This window comes from Fulmarus glacialis, unplaced genomic scaffold (assembly GCF_000690835.1).
Source record: "Fulmarus glacialis isolate BGI_N327 unplaced genomic scaffold, ASM69083v1 scaffold12609, whole genome shotgun sequence".
NCBI classification, from domain to species: Eukaryota; Metazoa; Chordata; class Aves; order Procellariiformes; family Procellariidae; genus Fulmarus; species Fulmarus glacialis.
In genome coordinates this window covers 1-25,729 of record NW_009232668.1, presented here as the reverse complement: position 1 = coordinate 25,729, position 25,729 = coordinate 1, and the positions used below count along the sequence as shown (strand labels likewise).

The window sequence follows — 25,729 nt, the reverse complement described above, 5'->3', positions numbered from 1 at the left end:
ATAAATCTTTGGAGCTAAAACCTTGTTCTAACGTGCACTGAGCAAACGCTGCTGCTGGTTTTTGTTTTGCATTAAAGACCTGTAAATTTGGGTAGATCTTCACAAATGTGGCAAAAAGCACATGCTTGACACAAAGGCTTAAATCAGATTCAAAATTCCTATGCTAAAACTTAATGGCTACTAGAGTTTTTCATGTTAAAAAGCTCTGAAAATTTTATTGCCTAGCCTTGCAAAAAATGGGCTTTTCATTACTCTTCTTTATGGAAATGGCTAATCTGCTTGACAGGCATCTTTTTCCACCCATCCTGTACCTCTCTGCCCTGCCTGCAAGACATCAGGCCTGAGCATATGCTCATTATGAAACATTTCAACCCAAAGGGTTACAGTCTGGTCAAGTTATGTGTATTAGATAGTTGGTGTTACAGATCAGTCTTACTGATGTCATTTTCTAAGAAATCACTTGAGAAGAGAATGTAAACTGGATGAAATGCAGAGACATATCCCGAATGCTGCTTCATCTATTTATTTGCAGGCTTGCGTTTTAACATAAATTTATAAACATAATTTAACATGATTTTTTTTTTTTTTTTTTATTTTGTAGAGCAACTACTTGGTGTTCATGGCAGAATTGTTTTGGTGGTTTGAAGTGGTAAAGCCATCATATGTACAACCTCGTGTTGTTTTGCATCCCCAAGGTAATTATATTAAGGGTCGGTTTTAATATGCATATTTTTAATATGTATGTGTACAGATTGCCATTGTGTTCACAAATACAGTGAAGATTTTAGTTAACAGGATTCAGCAGTGTACAACCCCCTTAAAGAAGGAGCAAAGTACTCTTTCCTTGTGTTAATCTTCATCTCATCTCATAAATCATAACTAGATTTTGTTTTCTGTTACCAAAAACTCATTTAAATTGTTGTGGTATAATCACTTGCAAATTTTCCTGACCTAAACAAGCCATTTATGCCCATACAGGGAGTACAAACATAATAAGGACCCAAGAACAGAATTTAGCCTGAAGAGCTTGTATTGCTGAGGAGAAGATACCAAGAGAAAGGAACATAAATCTGGGGAAAGTGGACAGATAGTTAATTGTAAAATTGCATTTTGTACCTGGGTGCGAAGGCACAATCTTGTATTAGTAAATTCTCAAATTTAAAAATCCACCTCTTGGGTAGATCTTGAGATCTGTTAATGAGTATAGAATCACGGTAACTTAAATATTCATACAGTAGTGCTGTGATTGTCTCTCCAAGAGCTAGGAAGAGATTTTAATTGTGTGGCTTTTACACCTTTTTTTTTCATTTACATGCTTTAAAGCACATACAAATCTGATTTAAATCTTTTAAGTATTGCTAACTAATTTAGGATGTGAGCAAAATACTATTTTCTAGCTGAAAAGTCAGTCTAAGGGTTTGGGGAAAAAAAATTTTATCAGAAGAATTTCTCCAGAAAAGATTGCTTGCTTTTAATTTTGTAACTCTTTTTCTTTTTTGTTTTTATTATTTCTTCCCTTGCCTTTTCTCGTTATTTTTGTCATTCTCCATTCCCTTAACTACTGCCAATATGGGAACTTTGGAGGAGGTAAAGCTGAAAGGAAGTAATTGGGTTTTAATCTAAATAATGGAACCAATGAAAATTCTTTAAATCTTTGGAAATCATTACTTCAGATAATTTCAGATAGCTTTTCTACTATGGATTTTAACTGAATGGTAAACTATAATAACTTGAGCTATGTTCCTCCTGGCAGCTGAACCTGCAAAAGATACAGCTTCTGCTCACAGCTTGAATGCTAACAGGAGAAATTACATGGATGGCCCATCTGGTTCTGACTGCGTAGCCAGGTAATGTCAGAGAATCACTAGTACTGTTTCACAACCTTCTCCTTTCTGTTCAAAGTCAAAGACAGTTTTTTATTTAGTTTTGTTGCCTTTTTGTAATGCTTAATGATTGAGTTACCAAATATAATCTGTAGAATTTTGTGGAAGATCCTATAGTTCAGCTATTTCCCCCACTGCCCCGTTGCGTGTCAGGCAGCATGTTCATGTTTGTACAGCTCATGTTTGCCACTTGGACATTGCACTGTTGTCTTACCAGTTTCCAAAACAACCCTCACCATTCAGCAGAGAAGTGTCACATGGCCTCCTTGTCCTGTTCAGTTTCATGTGGGGCTGCTGACCAAGTCTGCTCTGAAAGAGCTATCTTTCTGGAATTCACAGGAAATTTTCCAAAAATGGTAAAGAATGTAAACTAAGATAACAGCAAGAAAACCACTGAGTGGTCTGATTATGTTACTTAAGTACCATGAAGGTCAAATAGGTGAAAATAAATACTTGTGCTGTGATGAACTTCCCAACTCTTGTGAGCATCAAGAATGGAAAGCTAGCTGCTTTATTAAATATGTTTTGCACTATTTGTATTTTTTTGGAAATATATGTGAAACATTATTTTTAGTATTACTGTTACAGATTTGGAAGCAATATAAAACCATCCTGTTTCCCTTGTGTTCTCTAGCTGATCATGCATTTGATAAGAGACAGAAATTGCACATTAGGTCTTTTTAATCTTTCTTTTGACAGGGTAAAAAAAGCCATCCAGTGATCTGATCCGAACATAGTGGATGAGGGGTAGCATTGCATTATATTTATAATTTGGGGGCAAAGGTTTATTTTTATTGGTTGTGTCTGAACTGACACAGAGGAGGATAAAATTAGCATTTTTACTAGATATTCAGCAAATTGTTGGTTGCCAACCCAGCTTATCCTGTTCAGCCTTTTCTGTTGGTTTTGAGTGGCGCTTTTGGTGGGAGGTGTTTGGTTTTGGGGTTTGTTGGGTTTTTTGTGTGGTTGGGTTGGTGGGTTTTTTTTTTAATTGTATTTAGGACTCTATGCTGACTTTAATCAGAGAGTAATATTTCCTACTATCATTAAATGCTGTGATTGCGAATCTCTTCTTCCTGTGTGTATCTGAAGTGTTTCCCTTGTAGACAATGAAGTTATTTTAGTGTAAACTGAGCATATAAGCCAGGAGAACAAGAAACAGTAGTTTTGAATGTATCTTTTGTAACAGGGGTTCCCAAGGCCAATTGCACCTTGCAAAGCCACTGCAAGCAGCCCAACAAAGGGCTTGTAACTATGACTATCCTACAGAACAAAGCAAGGTTTGCAGTAAAAAATCACTATTTGTGTGTGGCTTCCAATCTGATGTCACCCTTTTAGAGCCCTTCATGAACAAATCTTCATGACTTATCTTTTAGAAGTTCTATGAAGATAGTAAATCATATGTTAGTTACACTTAAATTAAACTAAAGAAACACAGAGTTCTGTGCCATACTTATTCTTGTGCTGTAGTGATCACTGTGGAGAGGATTTTCTTTAAATGTAAACAAAGTTAGTAGAAGAATACTGGACAGTAACGCAAGAGGCGGCTATCTGTAGCCTTGACTCTGTAAAAAAATCCCCGCAGCTGAAGCCATTAACTGTGCATGTATCACTTTCTGTCAGTAACATAGTATCTTTTTCAGCCAAATAAATCTACCTTTTCTCTAAATGTGTACACTTTGTCTGTGCAGATGGTTTTGGCCTCTAAACTGAAGAGAACTGATTGGAAATTTTACGATAAGCATCTGAATTCAATTAATAAAGACTTAGAAAAGCCTTTACATTTCTTAATGCCATTACCATTCCAGATTTAACTATCAAGTCCGTAAGTTGCCGCCAACGTGTTTTGTAATATTGCTCACATTTCCTGAAACATGTTCGAGATATAGCAAAAATCATTGTGAACCCCGTATGGGTGGTGGATTGCATATTGGACTAGCTCATCACAACACTGTTTAATGTCTCTACAAGTGATGGATATGGTTTTGTGTTGGACTATTATGAGAGCAATCCACGAGTAATAGGAAGAACTATATTTTTTCCCTCATAAACCAAAGAACTTTGTCCAGCTTGATGATCCTTCACTGCATTGTAGGACAAAGGAGGGACCTAAGAAGTTTTCTCAGATGGTGGGAATCTAACACACAGGGTGCAGGTTCCTTGGTGGAACAAACTTGACTGCAGGATGTCGTGGTCCTGGCCTTCCTCCTTGTCCCAACTGCACGTTCCTGCCCCCTTGAGTGTTTGACATTGTCATTTCAGTGCACAAAGGTAGAAAAAACTAACCCAGTCAGAACAAGTGAATGTTTTTCTGCTGGCTTAGCTTGTTGAAATGACTCAGAGGATCAGATGGAGAGCCAGAGCCAGCGCAGAGGAGGGAGTGGGACTATGGCAGCAAGCAGTTATGATGTCTGAGGTTGCCATGGAACCACAGTTATGGTGCCAAAAATCAGTCTTTTCTTGAGGGAAAACTAAGTGTATAGATTTTCTTTGTAGTAGCAAATTTTCACAGGCTGCTGGATGAAATTTTGAAAGCATACTTTTTTTTTAAGGTAACTTACATAGACATGATTTTAAAATTTTCACAGAAATCTCAAATGCCATTTAAAACATACATCATGTAGCTAGTGTGTAGTGTTGCTAACACAAAAAATCAGAAATTTATGAGCCTATTTTGAATAATATATAATTATGCAGGATGCTTTTGTAGATTGTAAAACAACAATATTTTTCATAAATTGACATGAATATCCTTTCTACAAATATTATTTAGAAACATTTCTACAGCAAACTGTATATAAACTGTAAAAGCACTAAAAAAAAATTTTGAAAATTACTGATTAAAAAAGGGAGTTTTGGAGTGTGCTCTTCAACTAGTGAACAAAATTCAAAACATGAAATTACTTAATCCAGCATGTTTTTGAAGTCTGGCTTCTTTAGAAGTGTTTTACATACAAATGCATGCGTCTTTATGCATGTGTCTTTGTTCTGATCCTGAAGAAGCACCTTGATCAAAACATTGAATTATGTTAATCCTATTGTGGATTAACACAGCTAGTCTATTACAGACCTTCTCTATGAACCAAAAAAAAGTATCTGTCGTACGTAGAAATAGAGGAAATCTTTGTAATTACTGTCTTAATAGTGAATATATTTTTTTGTATTTTAAAGTCATGTCTATCACAAAATCTTCTTTATCCACTTCTAGTGCATATTGCAGTCCAGACACAAAGTAGAAGCTTCAGACTAAGCAACTGAAAAGAGATGCATGAAAAGTATGTGGTATTAGCTGCAGTCACTGCTTTGAGGCCAGTAGGAATGGCCTCATTTTGTTCATGTTTATGTTTGGGTTTTTTGCTAAAATCAAATCTAAAAGTGAGAACCTTCTAATAATGACGTTTACATTAAATAAATCAGGAGACAAGTATGTTAACAAAACTAGGGCTGCTCTGTGGCCATTTGTGTAGGATAAATACCTTTTTGACTTTTTGTGTCTATCTGCGTTAGGTCCAGTTAAAGGTAATAAGTGGTCTCTTTTTAGTTAATAAATTAATATTTCAAGAAGAGAATTACACCTCACTTTCCTCCCTGTCACAAAAAATAAATCTGTTTTTGTGTTGGCCCAGGACATGAAGTCTCGTTGCCCTTTTGTAATGTGGCTTTTGAAGTATTACTTCTAAGTTAATGTCTCTTGCTTTATAGATTGGAAAGTCCAACTTACACGCCATCTCACCAACTGCATACACCCCAGCAGCCTTATTCATCTGTTCCAGGTAACAATTTACAAATGGGTGGAAGAGACAATGAGACAAGGTGTCGTCTTCTGAGTAAATTGCTGTCTTGTTTATATTTATTCAAACATTATTTATGCAGAAATTAGTGGGAGAGCTTTACATGAAAGGCTAATGAATGAGTTCTATAGTTTATAAAATGTACAAATGGGAAGTTTGTGTTTGTACCTCTTACATTGTGTATATTTTTTAATTTTACTTCTGTTTTGATTATGTGGAATATGGCTTACAACAAGTATTTTTAATATATTTTAGTAGTATTTGTAGTATATTTTACTCAATAGTAAATTATTTGAGGGATGAGGGGTATGATATATATTCAGGATGAAATCGACTCAGTTCTACTTGTATTCTCAATATAAAATCACTTTTTTTGCTACTACAGTGTTCTAAGTAGCAAAGCAAACTAATTTGTTAAAGCAACAGAAGGTGATGTTAAAATCATTTTTCACAGCAGTTACCTTGGGTTCTATTTTAATTTCACGTAGGCGTCATCAGAAGGTCCACATCAATGTCTTATGTAGATGGGTATGTAGGCACATGGCCCAAAGAAAAAAGGTAAGTAGTCTTACCATACGAGTTGGTTAAAAAATTAGTATGTATTGGTCATAAATAGTAATAAATGCTCCATTGTAGTTTGGATTTTCAGAATCCTGTAATAAAAGTTCTTGTAAGTGACTAGCAAAAGTAGAAAAAGAAAGAGAAAACTGTATCATGGATGAGGAACTCGGTAATAGGAAACAAACTTCAGAAATAAATCATCTTTTTTTTTTCATTGAAATGAAGTATACTTGAGATCGTTGAGTTGTTGGCATTAAATATGTTCACATTTACTCATTGCAATCAACTAAAAGTGGCAAGAGTCACATGGCTAATGAGCTCAGTAGTATTTAAATTTGTATTATTTTGTGGATAGTAAGAACGATCAGGCTGAATGTTTTGGTTTTTAGTCAGATCAGTCATAAACTCTTGATCTGTAGGGTGTAAACTAAAGTTAAAGTGGTAAGAGTTATAGCGGTGGGTTATTCAGTAAGTGTAAATTGTGTGTCTTTTCACACCTTCCTTCTGATCTACTATGGCAATTCCTATATTCCTAAAGTGCCCAGAATTTATTCCAAAGTAATAAAAAGTATTGGCTATCTCTAAAGAAAATGTTGTTATATTGTATTTTGTTGTGCATTTTTATTTATTATATTTATATCTATTTATTAAATAGATATAAATACTTGTCTATTTATACATTTATTATATTACTATATTATATTGTATTTGAAGCTAGGCAAAATACAGTACACCTAACAGTGCCTTTGATACTACAATCTTAAAATAATTTTAAAACTGAATGTGAATATTTCATTGTTATTAATCATGAGTTGCTCAGTTATTTCCTTTATTCTAATGTCTATTAGGTCATCATTACATGGAGTTTCATTTGACATTTCTTTTGACAAAGAAAAAAGCATTCCAGTATCTACTCCAAACAGAGGAATTACTAGATCTGTGAGCAATGAAGGCCTTACACTAAACATCAACCGCATGCCAAAGCATATTAGAAAAAATCTGTCCTTCAAACCAGTAAACGGAGAAGGGGAAAATCAAGATATTGAAGAGGAAAAGGACATGATAGCTCATAAAGACACAAAGGCCAATCAGTCCCTTAACACAAATCAAAAAAATGCCAATGAGAGCAGCCACTACAGATTTCCAAACGGAGCTCTGCAAAACAGGGCAGTTCTGGATGATTTTGGCAATCAGATTGAGACACCAAGCATTGAAGAGGCTTTGCAGATAATTCATGACACTGAAAAATCTCCCAGAGTTATCCAACCGGATCAAATTACAAATGGGTTCTTTCTTCACAATCAGGAAATGAGCATCTTGAATTCAAACATTAAACCAAATCAGTCTACCCCGGATATAATTACAGACACAAAAGGTGCTCTAAGTCCTGTGACTGACAATACAGAAGTAGATACTGGAATACATGTCCCTTCAGAAGATATTCCAGAGACAATGGATGAGGATTCTTCTTTGAGAGATTATACTGTAAGCATGGACTCTGACATGGAAGAACCATCTAAATTTCTCCAGGATTATGACATGCGAGCTAGCAATCACAGAGATCAATTAAGTCCCTGTCCCAGCTCAGTAAGTACTAAATCACAGGCAGGCAGCAGTGCTTCTTCAAGTTCGGGGGTTAAAATGACTAGCTTTGCAGAGCAGAAATTCAGGAAGTTGAATCACACAGATAGTAGAAGCAGTGGAAGCAGTTCTCAGAAAACCACACCAGAAGGTTCTGAGCTGAACATCCCTCATGTGGTTGCTTGGACTCATATTCCCGAGGAAGCATCTGTTCCTCAAGGAAGAGACACTACACAGTTACTGGCTTCTGAAATGGTACATCTTAGGATGAAGCTAGAGGAAAAGAGGCGAGCCATTGAAGCACAGAAGAAGAAAGTTGAAGCTGCATTCACAAAGCAGCGGCAGAAAATGGGAAGAACAGCATTCCTTAATGTTGTGAAAAAGAAAGGTGATGGAGTATCACCTCTCCGAGAAGAAGCAGCAGGAGCCGAAGATGAGAAGGTATTCACTGACAGTAATCGGTTGAAAGAAAAAGAAACTCAAAAATCAGATGAACAAACCAGTAAGACTTCAGAATTAATAAAAGAAAACCCTGAAAATTCTCACAGCAAATGGTTAAAATCTCCTGCTACTCCCATGGATGCTGAAAAGCAATGGAATTTAGCAAGCCCCTCAGAAGAAAATTTTAACGAAGGAGATATCTTAGAATATACAAAATCTATTGAAAAACTAAACTCTTCTCTACACTTTCTGCAACAAGAAATGCAACGTCTATCCCTTCAACAGGAGATGTTGATGCAAATGAGAGAGCAACAGGCTTGGGTTATTTCTCCTCCTCAGCCTTCTCCTCAGAAGCAGATTAGGGACTTTAAGTCTTCATCAAGGCAAATGGGAACTCCATCTCCCATTGTACCTTTCTCACAGGAATCTCCTCGCTCTACACATCAATCTCCACAGTCTTCCAACAGGAAGAATGCCTCTTTTCACATTAAAATGCAAAGGACTCCTAGGCCAAATGAACTGAAAATAACACCTCTAAATCGTACCTTGACTGCCCCGCGGTCTGTGGATAGTCTTCCCCGTTTGAGGAGATTTTCTCCAAGTCAGGTTCCTATTCAGACTAGATCATTTGTTTGCTTTGGAGATGATGGTGAACATATAGGTGAACCTCAGTTAAGGGGAAATCTTTTGAAGGAAGTCAAGCCTATAGAAGAGGTAGCAAAAGAAGAAGGACCAAAACTGCTGAAACAGTGTGAACAGAAGTTGGAGGAAAAGGAGATTAAGCCTATTGAATCTAATGTTTCTGAAGTATTATCCCAGCCTATCACAGAAACTGTCTGCCTCACCCCAAATGAAGATCAGCTAAGCCAACCGATTTTACCAACACCAGCTCCCAAAACAGCTAACTTAATTGAAGTTTCCCTGTCAGATTTGAAGCCACCAGAAAAAACTGAAGTGTCTGTTGAAAAATACGAAGGTGAGAGTGATAGAGAACAATTTGAGGATGACCAGAAAGTGTGTTGTGGATTCTTTTTTAAGGTAAGAGAACTAGTGGATGTGTATGTCTGCTGTTAAGCTTCCTTTTAAAGGGAACTTCTTAATTCAGCTATGGATTTCAGTGATGAACTTCCACTGAAATCAAAGCAGGTGGTTCTGCAACTCTAAATGTACAAGAATATCTTTTGCACTTGATGATTAATTTGGCATCACAAGAGTGGTGAGATTCTACCACACTGCTAGTTCTGAGCATGCCAGAGTATCCCTTTCCATTCATAGTTGTGGAAGAGTGCTTGGAGTTTTTGGTGAGGAAGATGCATGCTGAATGTAGATTTATTTTTAACATAAGCTTTGGTGACCTTAATTAAACTTGCTCATATCTCACCCTCACTTCTCCATCCCACCCCCAAATTTAACTGAAAGTTTTTGAAGTACATAACAGTCTGCATTTCTTAAAATGTTGAATGTCTCTGAGTTGCGCTTTGGAGAGCCTTTTTCCCTCTCTTGGCTGGCTAAGGAAGTATAGTCTTCTGAGACTCCCTTTTGAAGTCGGTGTTTGGGAGCACTCCCTGTTGTCTTATTAAAGAGTTATAGTCAGACAGGCTTTTAACTATAATGCATATTGTAAGAGAGTGGTCTAGACACTGAAAGCCATCAAGATTTTGAATTTCCAGCTTGGAATACCCCAGAGTCTTGTGTCACATATCTGAGATGTGCCTTTCTTGTCTGGAAGCATTCCTCAGTTCTAACAAAACACCTGGCTTGATCAGCAAAAGTTACTTCTAATATGCTGCATAGTTACTGCTTTTTGTGATAAATTACTTTCATCTCCATACACGTAGAATCTTCTGAAGCTGAATGCAGAAGTTTATGCAGTGTGGGATCTGACTCTAAACTAAAATATTTGACTTAGGAATTTTTCTCATATCAGTGTTGAATTTTATGTTTGACTTACGAAGGAAAACAAAGTTTTTAGTAGTCTTAAGAAAAATCTTTTGAAATAAACTTATTTCAAATACTGCAAAAGTATATTAGGATACTGCAACCCAGTGTACAGAATTAAGTGTCTAATGACTTGGCAGAATCAGTTGCTGAATTCAGAGATCTTATATTTTGGGGTCCTTTTCCTTCAAATACTGTTGCTGCTAGGATGATCAAAAGGCAGAAAATGATATGGCAATGAAACGAGCAGCATTATTGGAGAAGCGTTTGAGACGGGAAAGAGAGACTCTGCTTCGAAAGCAGCAGCTGGAAGCAGAACTGGAACATAAGAAGGAAGAGACAAGGTAAAACTACAAGTCCTGATCCAAATTATCAGTAACAGTGAACATAAAAATGTCTGGTTTAGTTAAAAGTGTAGCTTCCATATCAAAAAATTGCATCTTAATATCCAAGATATTTAATCCTAGAGCCAGATGTGCTGAGGAGCCCAGCTGAAGACACATGCCAGCTGGTCCTCCAAAATCAGCAGGTGGCAATCAGTCTGTAGCTCAGACTCAACGTATGAGCCCTGCTGGCCTGAGTGAAGCTCCTCCTCAGAGCACTACCCTGCCCTGCACTTTATATTCTGAGGGAGAGAGTATCACTTTGGGCTTCTTTCTGCACAGATGCATAATGCTCACTCAGCTACAGCAGTCAGCTAATAAACATGGTTTTGATTTTACTAGTAACAGTATCCCAAAAAGTTTAAACTGTTTGAAAATTGTAAAAAAAGCAAGTTCCTCTTACTGATGTCTGAGAACTCTAAAGTTCCAAAAATCTGATGCCTGTCTTGTCCTCACCGTGCTAGCTAAAAGTGTTAATTTGGAAAGTTTCTACTGCTTAATTTATTTGATAATTTTTTTAGACGCAAAACAGAAGAAGAACGTCAGAAGAAGGAGGATGAACGAGCACGGCGAGAATTTATTAAGCAGGAATATATGAGAAGGAAACAACTAAAGCTTATGGAAGAAATGGATACTGTCATAAAGCCACGTTCCCTCTCAATCAAACAAAAAAAGCAACGTCCAAAATCTATTCATAGGGATCATATTGAATCACCTAAGACGCCAATCAAAGGTCCACCAGGTAACAAATGTTCATGTGGAAAAAGAGTCTGTTCATGCTAAAACACCAGCTTGTTTTTTTGGTACTAACAAGCACATGCATTTATTAGTGTCTTGTGCCAAATTGAAGCTGCACGTGACCAAACTGGAAAGCAAAATTTGCCAATAGAAATGAAAAGATGAGTGTTGCTTACCTGCTATGCATGCATGCATATATCAACAAACAAAGAGGTTAACTGTATGGAAACTCAGTGGAAGCACCAACATGTGTTGCAAGTTTCATACACACCCATGTATTCTTCACTAATGTCTTCTTGCATCTGTAGAGCTAAGAATGAATAAAAGTTGGGAGATAAGAGATCGATAAAAAAATGGTGATTATAAGGTAAGAGAACTTATACTCCCGCTTAATACAGACAAAATTAAAATAAAGAAGTTACTTTTATATTTCATGGTTTTTTCTATTTCGCTCACTTACCTAATGCATGTATAGTTAAGAACACTAATCATGTGGAACAATTTAGCATTCTTTTAGATACCACGTAACTGCAGTAATGATTGGAAGAAGTATTGCCAGTTTACAACTAGAAAAAAGTAACCAGACTGCTCAGTGATCCTTTTTGTTAAAGCATTGTATAGCCTTGTTATTCTGCTGCATTTTCTCTAGCTGCTTCCCTTTATCTTCCAGTGTAACTTAAAGTATTCCCTTAACACCTTCCAAGAATCCATCCCAGGCTTTAAATTAAGTCTTTTAAGCCCTCTTGCATGAGGACTTACTAACTTTGATTAAATTCTTTGATTTGCCAATATTGCCATGTCCATACCTCACATTAATGCTTAGTCTGAGACCATCCCAGGTGGCTGCAAATGGCTGGGTGTCAGCAAGTATTTAGATGAAGTGCACTACATATGCATGCAGGTATATCGTGTATGGGTGTAAGAGTCTCATATATAAAAGCTCTTACCAACTTTCTGATGCTGGTGTTAGGTCTAATGAACAGACTCTACTACTTGCATAGGTTTATAAGCCTTAACTTTGTTTTTATCCAGGTTCACAGCTTTATCGTGTTTTTTCAGTATCTAGTCTTTCATTGGCATCGCTGAATACAGGGGACAATGAGAGTGTGCAGTCAGGCAAGAGAACACCAAGGTAAATCTAAAATAACAGTTTCATTTAATAAAATTTGATAATCAGCTATGTAAAACTAGCATGAATTTTAAACAGGTCATGTATATATTGTGTACTCCAAGAACAGGTATGTTTTCCTGATTTGAGACATTGATTGTTTCCGCTGTCAGGCATTAGGGAACCAAGCCATGATCATTTGTTTCACAAATTTTACCGAGTAAACCAGTTGGGCAGCTATAAATGAGGTCAAAACAAAATGCTATTCACGCAGCCTCTTTAATTCACCTGCTTGTATTTAAGTCTCAACTTGTGGATATTTTATTAGACCTGTATGCTATGTGCAGCTACATAGCTTCTTTTCTTTTTTTAACATAGAAGCTTCTTTTCTGTTTTTTTCCCCTTAACAGTCGTACAGGGAAGTATTAAATGTTTGCTAGGACTTCAGCCTTTTCTGAACACCAGAATTTATTTTGTATTAAAAATCACCCAAAAATGAAAGAGAGAGATAAAAATAACAGAAAATTCTTAATTTTATATTAAAAAATCAGTATTACAATTCAGAGGAAAATTATTATTTCTGCGTAATGACTTAATTATATTCAGAGAAATACTATTTTTTTGTACAGAAAAAAAGGAGGGAAGAAAGGCAAACTAGGAAAAAGGGTTTGATGAGGAGTACTACATTTTATGATATCACATGTCATGTTTTCATGGCCACTATGCATCACTCATGAACTTTGACATGCCTGCAGCTCGTTTCAGTTGACTTTCCAATTTCCTTGATGTCTTGAGAACTGACTTTCTGGTTTACATAAGAAACTTTAATAAAATGATCCAGGTATCCTGACATCTCTTGTCATCTCTTAAAAATGATCAGTTTTAATTGAGAGGGGGATTTCTTCGTATCTATGTAGTTTTAGTTGTACAGTGCTGTACTAAGCTTGTAATGAACAGTACCTCTCCCTCTGGCTTTGGATTTGATTTAGGGGGTTGAGACTTTTAAAATATGATAAAATTCAGTACGAATTGCTGAAAGTAACAAAGTTGAAAGAATTTTCAGTATCTTTCCAGATCCATACTTTCACTTTTTTCTCACATCAGAATTGTATTTTGATGATCACACTGAATGAATTTCAGTGATACCTTTGAGGTCTTCTTCATGCAGGTGCTAATCACAAAAGGTGTAGGATATATTATAAATTGAATTTTCATCTATTGCTGATTTTACTGGAAGTTGGTGTGCAGATAAATGTTATTATAATACCACTTTTTTCCTTATTCTTTGCTAGTAGTGCCTTTCTTCTCACTTAGAAAACCTTTCATTCCAAGCTGAAAGTTGGACTGGCTTTTGCAGCAGCCACAATCAAAAAAACTTTAAATATCTTGTGATAATTTAAGAAAACATGACAATCTTGCTTAGACCTTTAAATGCAAAGCTATTCACATTTGAGTGCAGAAGAATTTGAGCCTGAAGAATTACAGCACCAGAAGTTACTGCTTGTGAAAACAAAAATTAGAAAGGAAATTGTTCTGCTGTCTTAAATACAGCAGTTCTCACTGCCAATTGTTGTAACGATAAGTATAAATGGACTAAATTTTTACTTCACATTCATTATTCTATCAAGAACTGGTTTGTTTGCTACATGAGATAACGTTGTTTTGCTAGTAATGTAAAAGTAACCCAAATTCCCACTTAGTAATAATATTCCACAGCCTAGAATATCTGTTAGGTTTCTGTCCCTCAGTTGTAGCCCCAAAAACTTACTAACATCCACCTCACCTAAATACCAGCTTCTTGCATCACTCAAAATACTTTATACAGAACATGAACTCAGTTATCCATTAATTTCTTCTGTAAATATTGTGCATTTAGGTTTATAGTCTACAGTTCAAATCATTGTGTTCTACTGTAATACAGTTTGCCTTCCTTTCATATTAGAAGGCTCCTCTGCTGAACATTGTGATTTTTTTTAATAGATTTTAAAATTAATGTTTAGGTCTGAGTCTGTGGAAGGATTCTTATCTCCAAGTCGCTGTGGTAGTCGTAATGGAGAAAAAGATTGGGAAAACGCATCTACAACTTCTTCAGTCGCCTCTGCTACAGAATACACAGGTCAGTGACAACAATATTCAGAAAAGTACCTGGCTATTAGTGGTTCTATGCATGAAAAGTTTTCAATTATCTTTATTTGGTTTCTTAAAACTTGATTGAGGATGCTTTCATAGAAATGCTGCTTTCACCTCCTTTGAAATAGATTGTAATAATACAAGGTTAAAATTTTAAATCCAAAATAAAAGTACTGACTCAGTAGCATTTGTGATAACCAGAATAAACTGCAGTTAGGCTCAGAATAGTAAATGGGCTCACAGGTCACTATGCACTGCAGTAGTCTCTCTAGCAAGGCAAGAAGAGTTGAAATTTATGCTCAATTTAGAATAGAGTTACAAAAAGCAAAAACCAAATTGCAACAGTAAAAACATCTGCTTAGTAATGTGAATTTAAATATTCTGCACCCTTTGTTTCCAAACAGATCCTTTGTTGTTTATTAAAAACTTTACGATCTGAGTTCTAATTCTTTATTATATTATGAATCAAATAATAATGGTATCTTCATCCCTTTTCTCCAAATATACACCATGTGATAGCGCAAAGACCTTGCATCATTATGGTTATAAAAGCTCAATTTCTGCCCACCTAATACCACTTTGTTTGGTAAAAAGTAAAATAACATTAGGTATTTTCGATAAACTTTTGGGGAGATCACGTTTGATTGATGGGCCTGCATGGCTCTGTCTGTGCTGGCAAATGTTTGTTTTGAAAATAATCTTATCTCCTTTCTGCTGAAATGACTACAGTCTGGAAGGGCTGAAAATCAGCCTGAAATCGTTCTGAAAATCAGAAAGTACTTACCTGTTTTTAAACCATGAAACTTCAGTCAGTTTGTGTCAGTTTGTGCCACATGCATGTCAAATTAAATTACAGGAAGGATAGCGAGACTTTGCTTGCGTGGTCTTGCTGAGTTTTCTCATGAAGACCCAGAGTGCTGAAGATTGTCTTTTAATGATTATTATGTAGAGCTTATTTTTAAATGAAGGAATATACAGTTCCTAGGAATTGAACAGAAGGCTTTTTTCACATGTTGTAGTATCTTTACCCTGTCAATCAGATTTCATACAGCTTTTTTGTCTTGATTCTAGGCTTTTTTTCCCAAAGCATAGACAAACTGAGATTTCATCTTAAATTTAATTGGTAATTGCTTGTATATTATGTTCCTTTCTAAGACTTGGAATTGGTACTTACATGTTGGTTTTTTCAAATGGTCTTGATAAAAGTATGCATATATTTCAGAAACTAAAACAGAGGAGATTTCTCCTTCAACCAGGTGAATCAAGTCTTTTTTACAGACAGAATAACTTGATAAGTGTCAGGCCAGATCTTTTATCCCTGGTTTTGGTTAAAATGTTTCTGGAATTCCAAGGTGGACAGGCTACAGTTACTCTAAGCACTGCATCAGCTTCATTGTTGCACCTCTTACCCTTGAAATCACAGGTGTAGATGAAGAAAAAGAAAGAATTTGTTCCCTCCTGGATGACTGAAATTTTAGTTAGAAAATGCAAAATGTTTTGTTGTTCATAGAAAAGGTCCTCTGAGAGAAAATATATTTACCAAGACTGCCAATAATAATGATTTAATAATGAAAGACACATTTGTAAGCAAATTCAGTAACGGCTGAAAGAACGTTTTACTTGTTTGTGAAATTCGTGGTCTCTAGCCTAATTCTACTTTATTCCTGGATTTGTATTTTTATGCATGCAAAAGATCCATATCAGAAGTGCTTCACAGCATTTAAAGAAAGTCTTTGTTCACTTATTGATTAACTTAGCTGATTTGTCATTCCTCCTCCATAGGACCAAAGCTCTTCAAAGAACCCAGCGCTAAATCCAATAAGTATATAATTCAGAATGCGCTGGCACATTGCTGCTTGGCTGGAAAAGTAAATGAAGGTCAAAAGAAAAAGATTCTGGAGGTAAGGGTATTTTTCCCCTAAAAGCATAAACACCTAAGTCAAACCACAGTCAGGAGTTAGGAAGACACTCAAGTATAAGTGCAAATATTGAAAGGAACCTTCTCAGGTTATGCCAGCCCTTAGTGAAAGGCTTGACTAGCTTCTGTGACTTGTTCGCTGTGTAGACAGAAAGGTTCTCTAGTACTGTAGAAACAATAGCTGTCGCGTTGTACATGCAGAACAAGCTGAATTAATCGACATGTTGATTAATAGTTACTGCTTGTTTAATGTGGGAACTTCAATATGTAGACTTCTGTAATTTGCTCACAAACTTGTTTTCCGTAACGTGAAAAATATCCATCTTATACATGCAGATCCTTGGATTGGGACCTTTAGAACTAAAGCATAACTCTCTCATGAACGGAAAGAACTAAAATAACATCCCTCCTAGGCTTTTCTCCAGTTTCCAAGCAGTAGGGCAAATTCAGGACTTTCTACTACAGAAAGGTGCCTTCCAGCCTTTCCGCTTGTGCTGGTATAAACCTTTCTGAAGATGCACAAATATTGTTAGGGTGAGAACTCAGGGACCAGTGTGTTTCCATGCAAAGGGAATAACATGGAGTCTGAGGGTTGACACAGTTTGCGAACTGTGACAAATTTGACAGATTAAATAGATCAAAGAACACAGATACTTGGAATCTGGATTTAATTCCTTTTCCGGAATAAATTTCACGACAGTATTTCTTGCCCTTTCTTCTCTTTGTAATTCTTCTGCATTCATGTCTAGATGCTGCCTTCTCTGTCTTTCCAGCTACTTTTTGGAAGTAACAAGTGAGAAATCAAGGCAGCCTCTTTCAGGTCAAGTAACTGGGAACATAATAACCCCCAGAAATCCCAGAAAGAACAGCTGTAAAAAGGTCATGCTTAACTCCAGGATGCAGCGTACGTCACTTGGTAGAAGCTGTACATGTTCAGGGCACATGTCCCATAGAAGTTCTGTTGGGTGGAATAGGAATCTGAAGATTTCAGCTAATAAAAAACCTTTCCTTAATACACTTCAACTGACTTTATGGTTTGACCAAACTTGAATGGATTTAGGGATCACTGAAACACTGTGTTAGCACTGGAGGATCTTTCAGGCACATCTAGACATACCTAAATTTTCTGTTCCCAAACTTGCAACTATTAAACCTGCTTGATGAAATGGATCAAAGAATTTTTATTTGGTCTACAAAAAATTTGTTAGGATGTCTGTTCTTGAGGTAAAACCGAACAGGTATAGCTGAAATTGTATAAATAAATAAGGTTTTGCATGAGAAAGATAGCTACTTTATCAAAATTCAGATAGGTGAAGCTTAGCAAATTCTAATGATTGAAAATAAGGTCTTTTAGTGGACAGAGACATTAAGTTTCAGCTCTGGTAGAAAACAAATTCAAAACAACAATCCAATGATTTTGAATGTTTTCTAACTACAATGCAAAATTCATATTATGAATCTTTTTCTTTTTTTCTTTTAAAGGAAATGGAAAAATCCGATGCCAATAATTTCTTAATCTTGTTCCGGGATTCAGGCTGCCAGTTCAGATCTCTGTATACATACTGCCCTGATACCGAAGAAATCAATAAATTAACGGGAATAGGTCCCAAATCTATCACAAAGAAGATGATAGAGGGACTGTACAAATACAACTCTGACAGGAAGCAATTTAGCCACATACCTGCTAAAACTTTGTCTGCTAGTGTTGATGCAATTACCATTCACAGCCATTTGTGGCAAACCAAGAGACCAGTAACTCCTAAAAAACTTTTACCCACCAAGGCATAGTAGATGGGAAAAAATTTGCTTCAGACAATTATGATAAACTTGCACTTCATCTTTACTGCCTATAGGAAATAGATTTCTAGTTGCCAACAAGACTCTTAGAACTTAAAACTGGACACCAAGTTCTATTATCATGTCCAACTGGAATGTAAACACAGTGTTTAGGAGTGCAGAAGATTATCGCTTAGGTGAATAATTATGAGTGATTATGGAAATGTTTGACTTGTATGGAGATTTGTATGTGCTAATACAATATATAGAGTATATTTGCTCTGTATTTTGATTAGATACACTGAAGCACTGAATGTTCCTCTTTAGTGACTCAAACTACATTTTTTTTACATCTGTTGCCTTATATGTTTGTATTTGTGCTTGTGTTGAAATATTTTTTCTTTCACTAAAGAAATACTTCTTATATTCTCAATACCATTGAACTTCGCATACTGACTTACAGTAAAGACTAAATCATAAGTTGTATGTCACTGAAGAACAGCTGACTGGGTCTGTTCTGCAAGATCCTTATTGTGTGCTGTAACAAATTCAAGATTCATTCCCCCGAGTATTTATAATTCTTTTTCAATTGAATAATACTGATTTGCTTATAGACTAAACAGTAAAGGAAAAACCTTTGAACTGCTTGAAGTTTTCTTCAAATGAATTATTTAACAACTCAGGGTTGGTTGTTAGGTGATGCAGTTATTCCTGTTTCAGTAAGTTACCATCTGAGATGTAATGACTGACCATGTGCATGTTCATAATACCATTAAAATGCAATGTAGAAAGATTTGGTAGACCTCTAAAACAGTTTAAGCAAATGTGCATTATTTTGCATTGTTCCAGATGAAGAGCGAGCACACGGTCAGGTACTGCTTCTCCGAGGAAGGAATAGGAACTCGTGAAACATTCAGAACTAGATCCTTGATGTTTGCCTGACAGAACACTAAAAATATTCGGAAGAATCACAGAATTCACTAAGTCACAGGTCTTTCAGAAGTCGTGTATCTAATTCCCATTGATTTTAAGATCCAGGCCACTGTCTGTTCTTCCTGCCTTCAGATCTGCCAGCTCAGACTTAAATCAATTTTCTAGGGAATAGACATCTGATAAGAATTTTCAGCGTGTCTCAGTAAATTGTTTTCTTGACACAATCAACAGATGATGTCTTGTGACACTTAGCGATTTTAAATACATATGGCAAAAAAGCCTAAATGACATTTCAATAAATTTATCATATGACCATTTACAAAAACAAACTCTAGGCCTATTTCAGTATTATTTATAAAGGGCTGCATTTTATTTCAAAACAGTGTTTGATTATCTTGTAGATCACTATTCCGTTTCAGTGTTTTTCTCTTATAATTTGCTTTTAACATACACTGTTCTGAAAAAAAAAGAAACTACAAACTTGAAGCCTCCCCTAAATCTGTGGCTATTTTGATAATGTACACCAGAGGATTTGTTGGGGGAAAAAATCTCATTCTCAGGAAAAGAGTTGAATGATTTGTGATTCTGTTCTGTTTCAGTGTTGTGACAACTACATTAACATAAGACAGTATTGTGCTATAAGTATGTAGTCCATTCTGTTTCATGGGGAGACTAAAACTATGTTCATATTTCTCTCATTAAACTGCTTTGAGAGAAACTATGCCTCACTACTATGATGTGCTCATTTACTTATATACGAGATGCACAGGAATGAGATGTCATTAAGCAGTTTAGAACAGTACTTTTTTTTAAATTATTATAAGGCCTTAGGCATCAATGCATCTGGGTTATAAACATTTTCTCAAAAATGCTGTCAGTTTTACTGTAATTTATGTTCTTATATTTATGTATATTTGTTAAAACTGTAAAAAAAAGAAAAAAACACTTTAAAATACATGTTTAATATGTATGTGGCTCAAAACTATTTGTGGTTAGCTGATTCCTACTGTTTGCATGTATATCACCAGGATATGTAACTCTTATATTTCAAGTGTATACATATTGTGTATATAGGTTATAAATAATATTAAAAAAGGGGAAAGAGGGTTTGCACATTCTGCCTGTTAGACAGTTCCTACGAATACCATTGTAGGAACATCTTGAATAACAATATGAAACTGTGTATAATACACAGTGATTCAAGAAACCAGGAGGTTGGAATTAACTGATACACATGTGGTGAATAACTTCAAAAGAAGTTTTATCATGGGAGGCTTTTTATTTTTAAAATCTGTACTATGATTTAACTGAAGATTTGCAACACCATAAAGACACTGGCATCAATCTAATCAAAGTGAGCTTAAATACATGACAGGAATTCTTTGAGTCATTTTAAATATATCTGAATGTATTATGAAATTTACATTTGTCAACAGGTTACAGATTTGTGCAATGTCTAAAAGTAGAATGTGAATAATGCAGTTGAAAATTTCATTGCTCGCAGTATAAAGTTTTACTTAACACAGGAAAAGTAAAGCTAGATACACTTTTCCTTTTTAAGCCTGCAAATTTTCTAATTACAGTGGATCTTTGGTTGGGATCATGTTTAAAAAAACAAAAAAAAAGAAAAAAAGAAAAAAAAAAGGATGCTTTCCATAAAGGCCAGTATTTATCACTGACCTTTTCAGAACACACTGGTGCTTTCATCAGGGGTATTATTATTGTTGCTACGACTGAATTGCCAAACTCTCGTCTTTGTTTTTGGAGGAAGATTTCATATTCTAACAGTCATAATAGCTACTGAAATCTTTTTTTTCTTTTTTTTTAATGTTAGTATGACTGTTAGTTTTTATTATTTGGCTGTTTAAAGCCAAATTCAGCTATTTAATTATGATTTAATGGGCACTGTTGAAAAATGTACAGTGTATTGTGTGCTTACTTGTCCACTTCCATGGAGCATAGCTTCCATATTTTTTCAAATGCTGTGCTGTAAAATATTGTCATTGCTACTTATGTGGTACAGTGTAGTTTTTTCCTTTCATTTAAATAAAAGCATGGCACCAAAAGTACATTTTCTGTTTTGTTGCTTACATCTAAATATAAACTGAAACTACAAAAAGTTCACATTAATGTTTAAACCTTGTTTCTTCTTGTATTTCAGCAACATAGAAATTGTAGGAAATATGCACCATTTTTATTTCTCCTTTTGTTCCCCATTGTTTGTCTTACTTTCACGTATAATTTAGCTGTCTGATGTTATCAGAGGGGAGGCTATTGAAGAATTAGGCTTCTCACTTCATTCTTGAGGACAACATGGTGTCACCCTGTTCTCTCCAGAAGTAAGTTTCACAATTGCAAGTCAACTGATAAACTCCTGTACTCTGGTTAGCTTCCATTGTTCCAAAACCACAGAAACTTACTGGTAGGTGTAATAGGATTGCTTCAGATGGGAAGGTTTTCAAGATGAACTGAAGTCTTATCTTCATCAAGACAGCTAATAAAGAATATGACTTCTAGTGAAATAGCTTGTACTTGTTAGTGGTGTAATCTTGAACAGAAATTGTATCCAAAAAATAAGGTGCCACTTCCAGATTTGTAAATTAGCAATTTTTTCCAGTCCTAATCATGCCTTTTTTGGGCTTTTGTGTTGTCCTGCTGGGTTGCAGAGCAAGAGCAAGGACTTGCTGAAAGGGGACATGACATCACTGCACTGTCAACAGGCAGACTGAATTGTTGGGCTAACTTACGCAGATAAAGAATCTGTAAATTTCAGAGCTATTCAAAGGGCAGCTTCAAGAATACAGGAAATCTGATAGTAGAGCTTTTAGTACTGAATTGAAAACTAATGTGGATGAAAATGAATAGCCTCCCCTCCTCCCCCTAAAACTGGTTATTTTTCAGCCAGCTCAATTGGTTCCCTGTACGGCATCACAAACAGGCTGACACAAGCAAGGAATTATGTTGGAACACAAACACCCAGTTGCACCCAGTAAAGCTATTTTTTCGGGGCGAGCCCAGCTCAAAATTTTCATGTAAAACCAGCCTTTGTACAGACAGGCTTTAGAACAGACTTCATTTTCGCTATCCGTTGGCAAGTAACACCATACTTGAGAAACTTCAGATCATGCCCTGGTTAATTTGTCAGAATATGACTGTACTGTGGGTCTGAATTTGTACAGAATTTGTGAATCAGAATTTGTACTGCTGTGGGATCCAGTGCAGAGAACTGGTATCACCAACTGCAGAATAATCATCTCAGTTACACTGGGAACCTAAGCTTTTGGATCAATCACCACACAAATGTGATGTAAAAAGTAGCTGTGTCTCAAATCCAGCTGTACCGATCAAGTGTAGATGTCAGATGTCTTTTTTCCAACAACTTCAGAAATAAATAAAGACACAGCTTTGTAAGGGTTAAACCTTTAACTACTTACATCTTTTCAAATAGCAAATTAGCATTTCTTTGCTGCCTTTTTACTAATTTAATGAGCTGAATAAGCAGTTTGAAGAATTTTAAAGAATGATCTTGACAGCCATAGCCCTTTATATCTGCTTTTACATTTTGTAATTAATTAAAAAAATTAAAAACAACAAAAAACAAAAAAACAATTCTACAAATTATCTTATTCCAAGTCTAGATGGCAGGAAAAAAGTCAGTATTTTTAACATGCACATCATCTTTGTTCATTTATAAGCAATTTGTTTTTAAAAGCAAACTATTACATTTAGGAAAAAAGATGTGAAATGTGTTTGTGTATGCATACATATAAATGCACAGATAAATGCACACACACTTTCAGACTTAATTGCTTATACACAGATGTAAAGAGAGAGACACTTTATTTAGACAACCACAGCAAAGAGTTAAATATGGTGGTGAAGTTACTCTAGCTTATTTCCTTCTAGCAAGAAAGAAAAGCAGCTACCTTGCCTGTTTTACACTCGTAAGAGGCAGGGAAGCAATATACAACATATACATTTAAGAGCTGAATACAAACTCTTTGGGAGATGGAGTTCTTAACACCAGGCTTTTTATGAAATTTCTGAATTCAAGGATAACGCTGATGGACACTAGACAGAACTGCATCTGATCAGAAAAGGTAATAACTAGAATTTCAAGAAAGGACAAAACAGTAGAAAACAGTTAAGCATTCCACTGAAAAATGTTATTTAAAACTTTCTTCAAACTCTTATTCAACATTACGAACAACTGTAAAATGTATAAAATACTTAGGAGTAAGTAATTCATTATCCATTGACAAATTTGTTAAGCAAGATACTGAAAGAATTTTTTTCACGTAAGATGTGTGTAAGTTTTCAGTCAACGGTATGTGAACTTCATGGAGACATACAAAGTAAAATCTATAGGCATTTTTATGTGACAGTTAATCTGTTAATGGAGCTTTGCAGAAAGACTAAAAGCTAATATGAAGCTTTCCATCAAGGCAGCTCTGTCTTATCCTGTCTACATCATCACTGATCTAAATGACTGCATTATGAGACCTGGCAAGGCCCCGCAAGCCTGCAATTATTTAAATTACCTGAAGCCAGATTATACTTTGGCTCAGTATTTTTCTTGTTTAAGCTACCTGAAACTGGAGCGATGATGCTGACGTAAACAATTCTCCTACAGATTATGCAAGAATTTTGCTGAACACCCCAAAGTTCTGCAAATCCTTTCTTGAAATGAGTGAAAAGTAGTAAAGTTTTAAACAGAATTTTTTTTGCAACTTTTTAGAAGATCATATAAACATAATATAAAATGTAAAGAGTTGAATGGCTCTGTTATAATGACTAAAAATCAGGGGATTGGCCCATTTTTATGATGACAACACAAAGATGCTTTGCACAAACTGCTGGACTCCACTGGCAGATACTGTTAGCACTGGGGAATAGTTCTAAGAATGTATCCGGCCCTGCTGACATTGTCTGCAGCCACCTGCAACACCTGTAAAATAGTCGCACAATTACTATTTTCTTTTCTGAAGTGTTCCAAGAACAGACTGCAGTGCCCTGTCTTGTCACTAGGCAATGCAGAACTCCTCCTCTACTAACCCTGATTTTCAAGCTCTCTAAAACCCACGCCCAACAGATTTGCTATTCATGGGAGTTACCTTCTTTGCAATAATGACTAGGGAGTTCAAAGCAAGCCGAGACCATCCCAAAGACATCTTTCTATGCCTGAGTAAAATGTTACCAACAACCAGAGAACAGGGTCTTCCATCTGCCCTTTTCTGATAGGATGCGACTATGTATCCTCACCAAATTTTTAAGAGTAGTAAAATTGCCCTCCAAAGCAGGTGCATCAAGTAATCTTTCCAGACTATAGGAAACTGCTACTTCCTTGTGAGAGGCCCGACATTCTGACCAGGAATCGAGCTTCCTGGGATGCGATGCTGGGACTTGAGTGTCGCAGAAGGAACCATCAAGTTCCACATTCTTTGCTCGTCCCTGGCAGAGTCACTGCTGCGCAGCCAGGTGGCACTCCTCGCTGGACTGCCTTCGGGACATTTCTCTGTATTCCTTTTCAGAAAGAAGAGAGAGAGAGAGAGAATAACGTTATGATTCCCCTTTGCCCTTCAGCTGATCCTCAGCAAAACAGTTTGCAAGCAGACTTGAACTCACTGTGGTTCTTAACTATCAGTGTGACAGAGAATCCAGTTCTGCTTCAGTTAAATCCCTGACAACCTTCCCTGGACCTCTGATACATGTAACACACGCACATGTGCATAACTAAAAAAAAAAAATTAAAAAATCAGGTCTCCGCTGCGTTCTTTGTCAGAAAGCTGTCACCATCTCCATTTGACAAGGCCTGCCAATGCACTGCGGTATACACACAGGGGTTTTGTCCAAGTGCCATGCTAGCATTTTAACATGATTTTCTGTATCTCATCTCACAGCTATATTTAAACACAGAGAAAGCTTATTAACTTCACTATGATAATTCTTAGATGCCATAATCTTCTGACAATTACAAAAATGCATTAAATATAACCCAATGTCAAATTATATATAAATACATCTTCATAAAATACGTGCATAACATATATACGTATGATTCCTGTAAAGAATGCATTCTTTTTTCAACCGTCTCAAGAAGCGGAAAACAGCAAAAACACACTAAAGAAATCAAAGGCTGGCCTGAAATGTGGCAGCACCTCACGCTTTTTTTAGGGGGGGGGGGGGGGAGCCACAAGCCTCCGCCGCATGAGCAAAGGAAATACGGTGGTGGCAGAGCATGATGGCAGGTTGGCAATCCTAATCAAAAGGCGAAGAAACACCTGCTCTGCATTTATTATGTGATTTTTTGGGGTACCTCAGGCGGCGTCTGAGCGGTAAGATAACAGCGCCTGTGTCCCCAGCGGCTCGGTGACCGTTTTCACCGGGCAGGAGGGGGTGAGCGGCTGCCCAGGCCGGCCCCACAGGCCTCTGAGGGGCCGGCACCGGGCGGGGACAGCCCTCTGCGTGGGGAATTATTTGTAACCTGTTCCCACAGCAGCCCTCCCCGCTACAGCACCCGTCCCTGCCCACCGTCAGGGCGCCCACCG

At 36.3% G+C, this 25,729-nt stretch overlaps 1 protein-coding gene across 1 annotated transcript; it reads left to right on the top strand.

Moving 5' to 3' along the window:
- Window positions 1-601: 601 nt before the first annotated feature.
- Window positions 602-18,358, top strand: CAMSAP2 (calmodulin regulated spectrin-associated protein family, member 2; the record flags this gene model as incomplete). The annotated part of the gene is made up of 11 exons (XM_009585006.1): window positions 602-695; window positions 1,754-1,847; window positions 5,586-5,656; window positions 6,163-6,232; window positions 7,084-9,295; window positions 10,403-10,539; window positions 11,100-11,320; window positions 12,376-12,448; window positions 14,425-14,540; window positions 16,337-16,455; window positions 17,955-18,358. Coding segments are annotated over 11 exons (3,513 nt in total), but the record flags the coding sequence as incomplete, so codon positions are not given.
- Window positions 18,359-25,729: the final 7,371 nt, after the last annotated feature.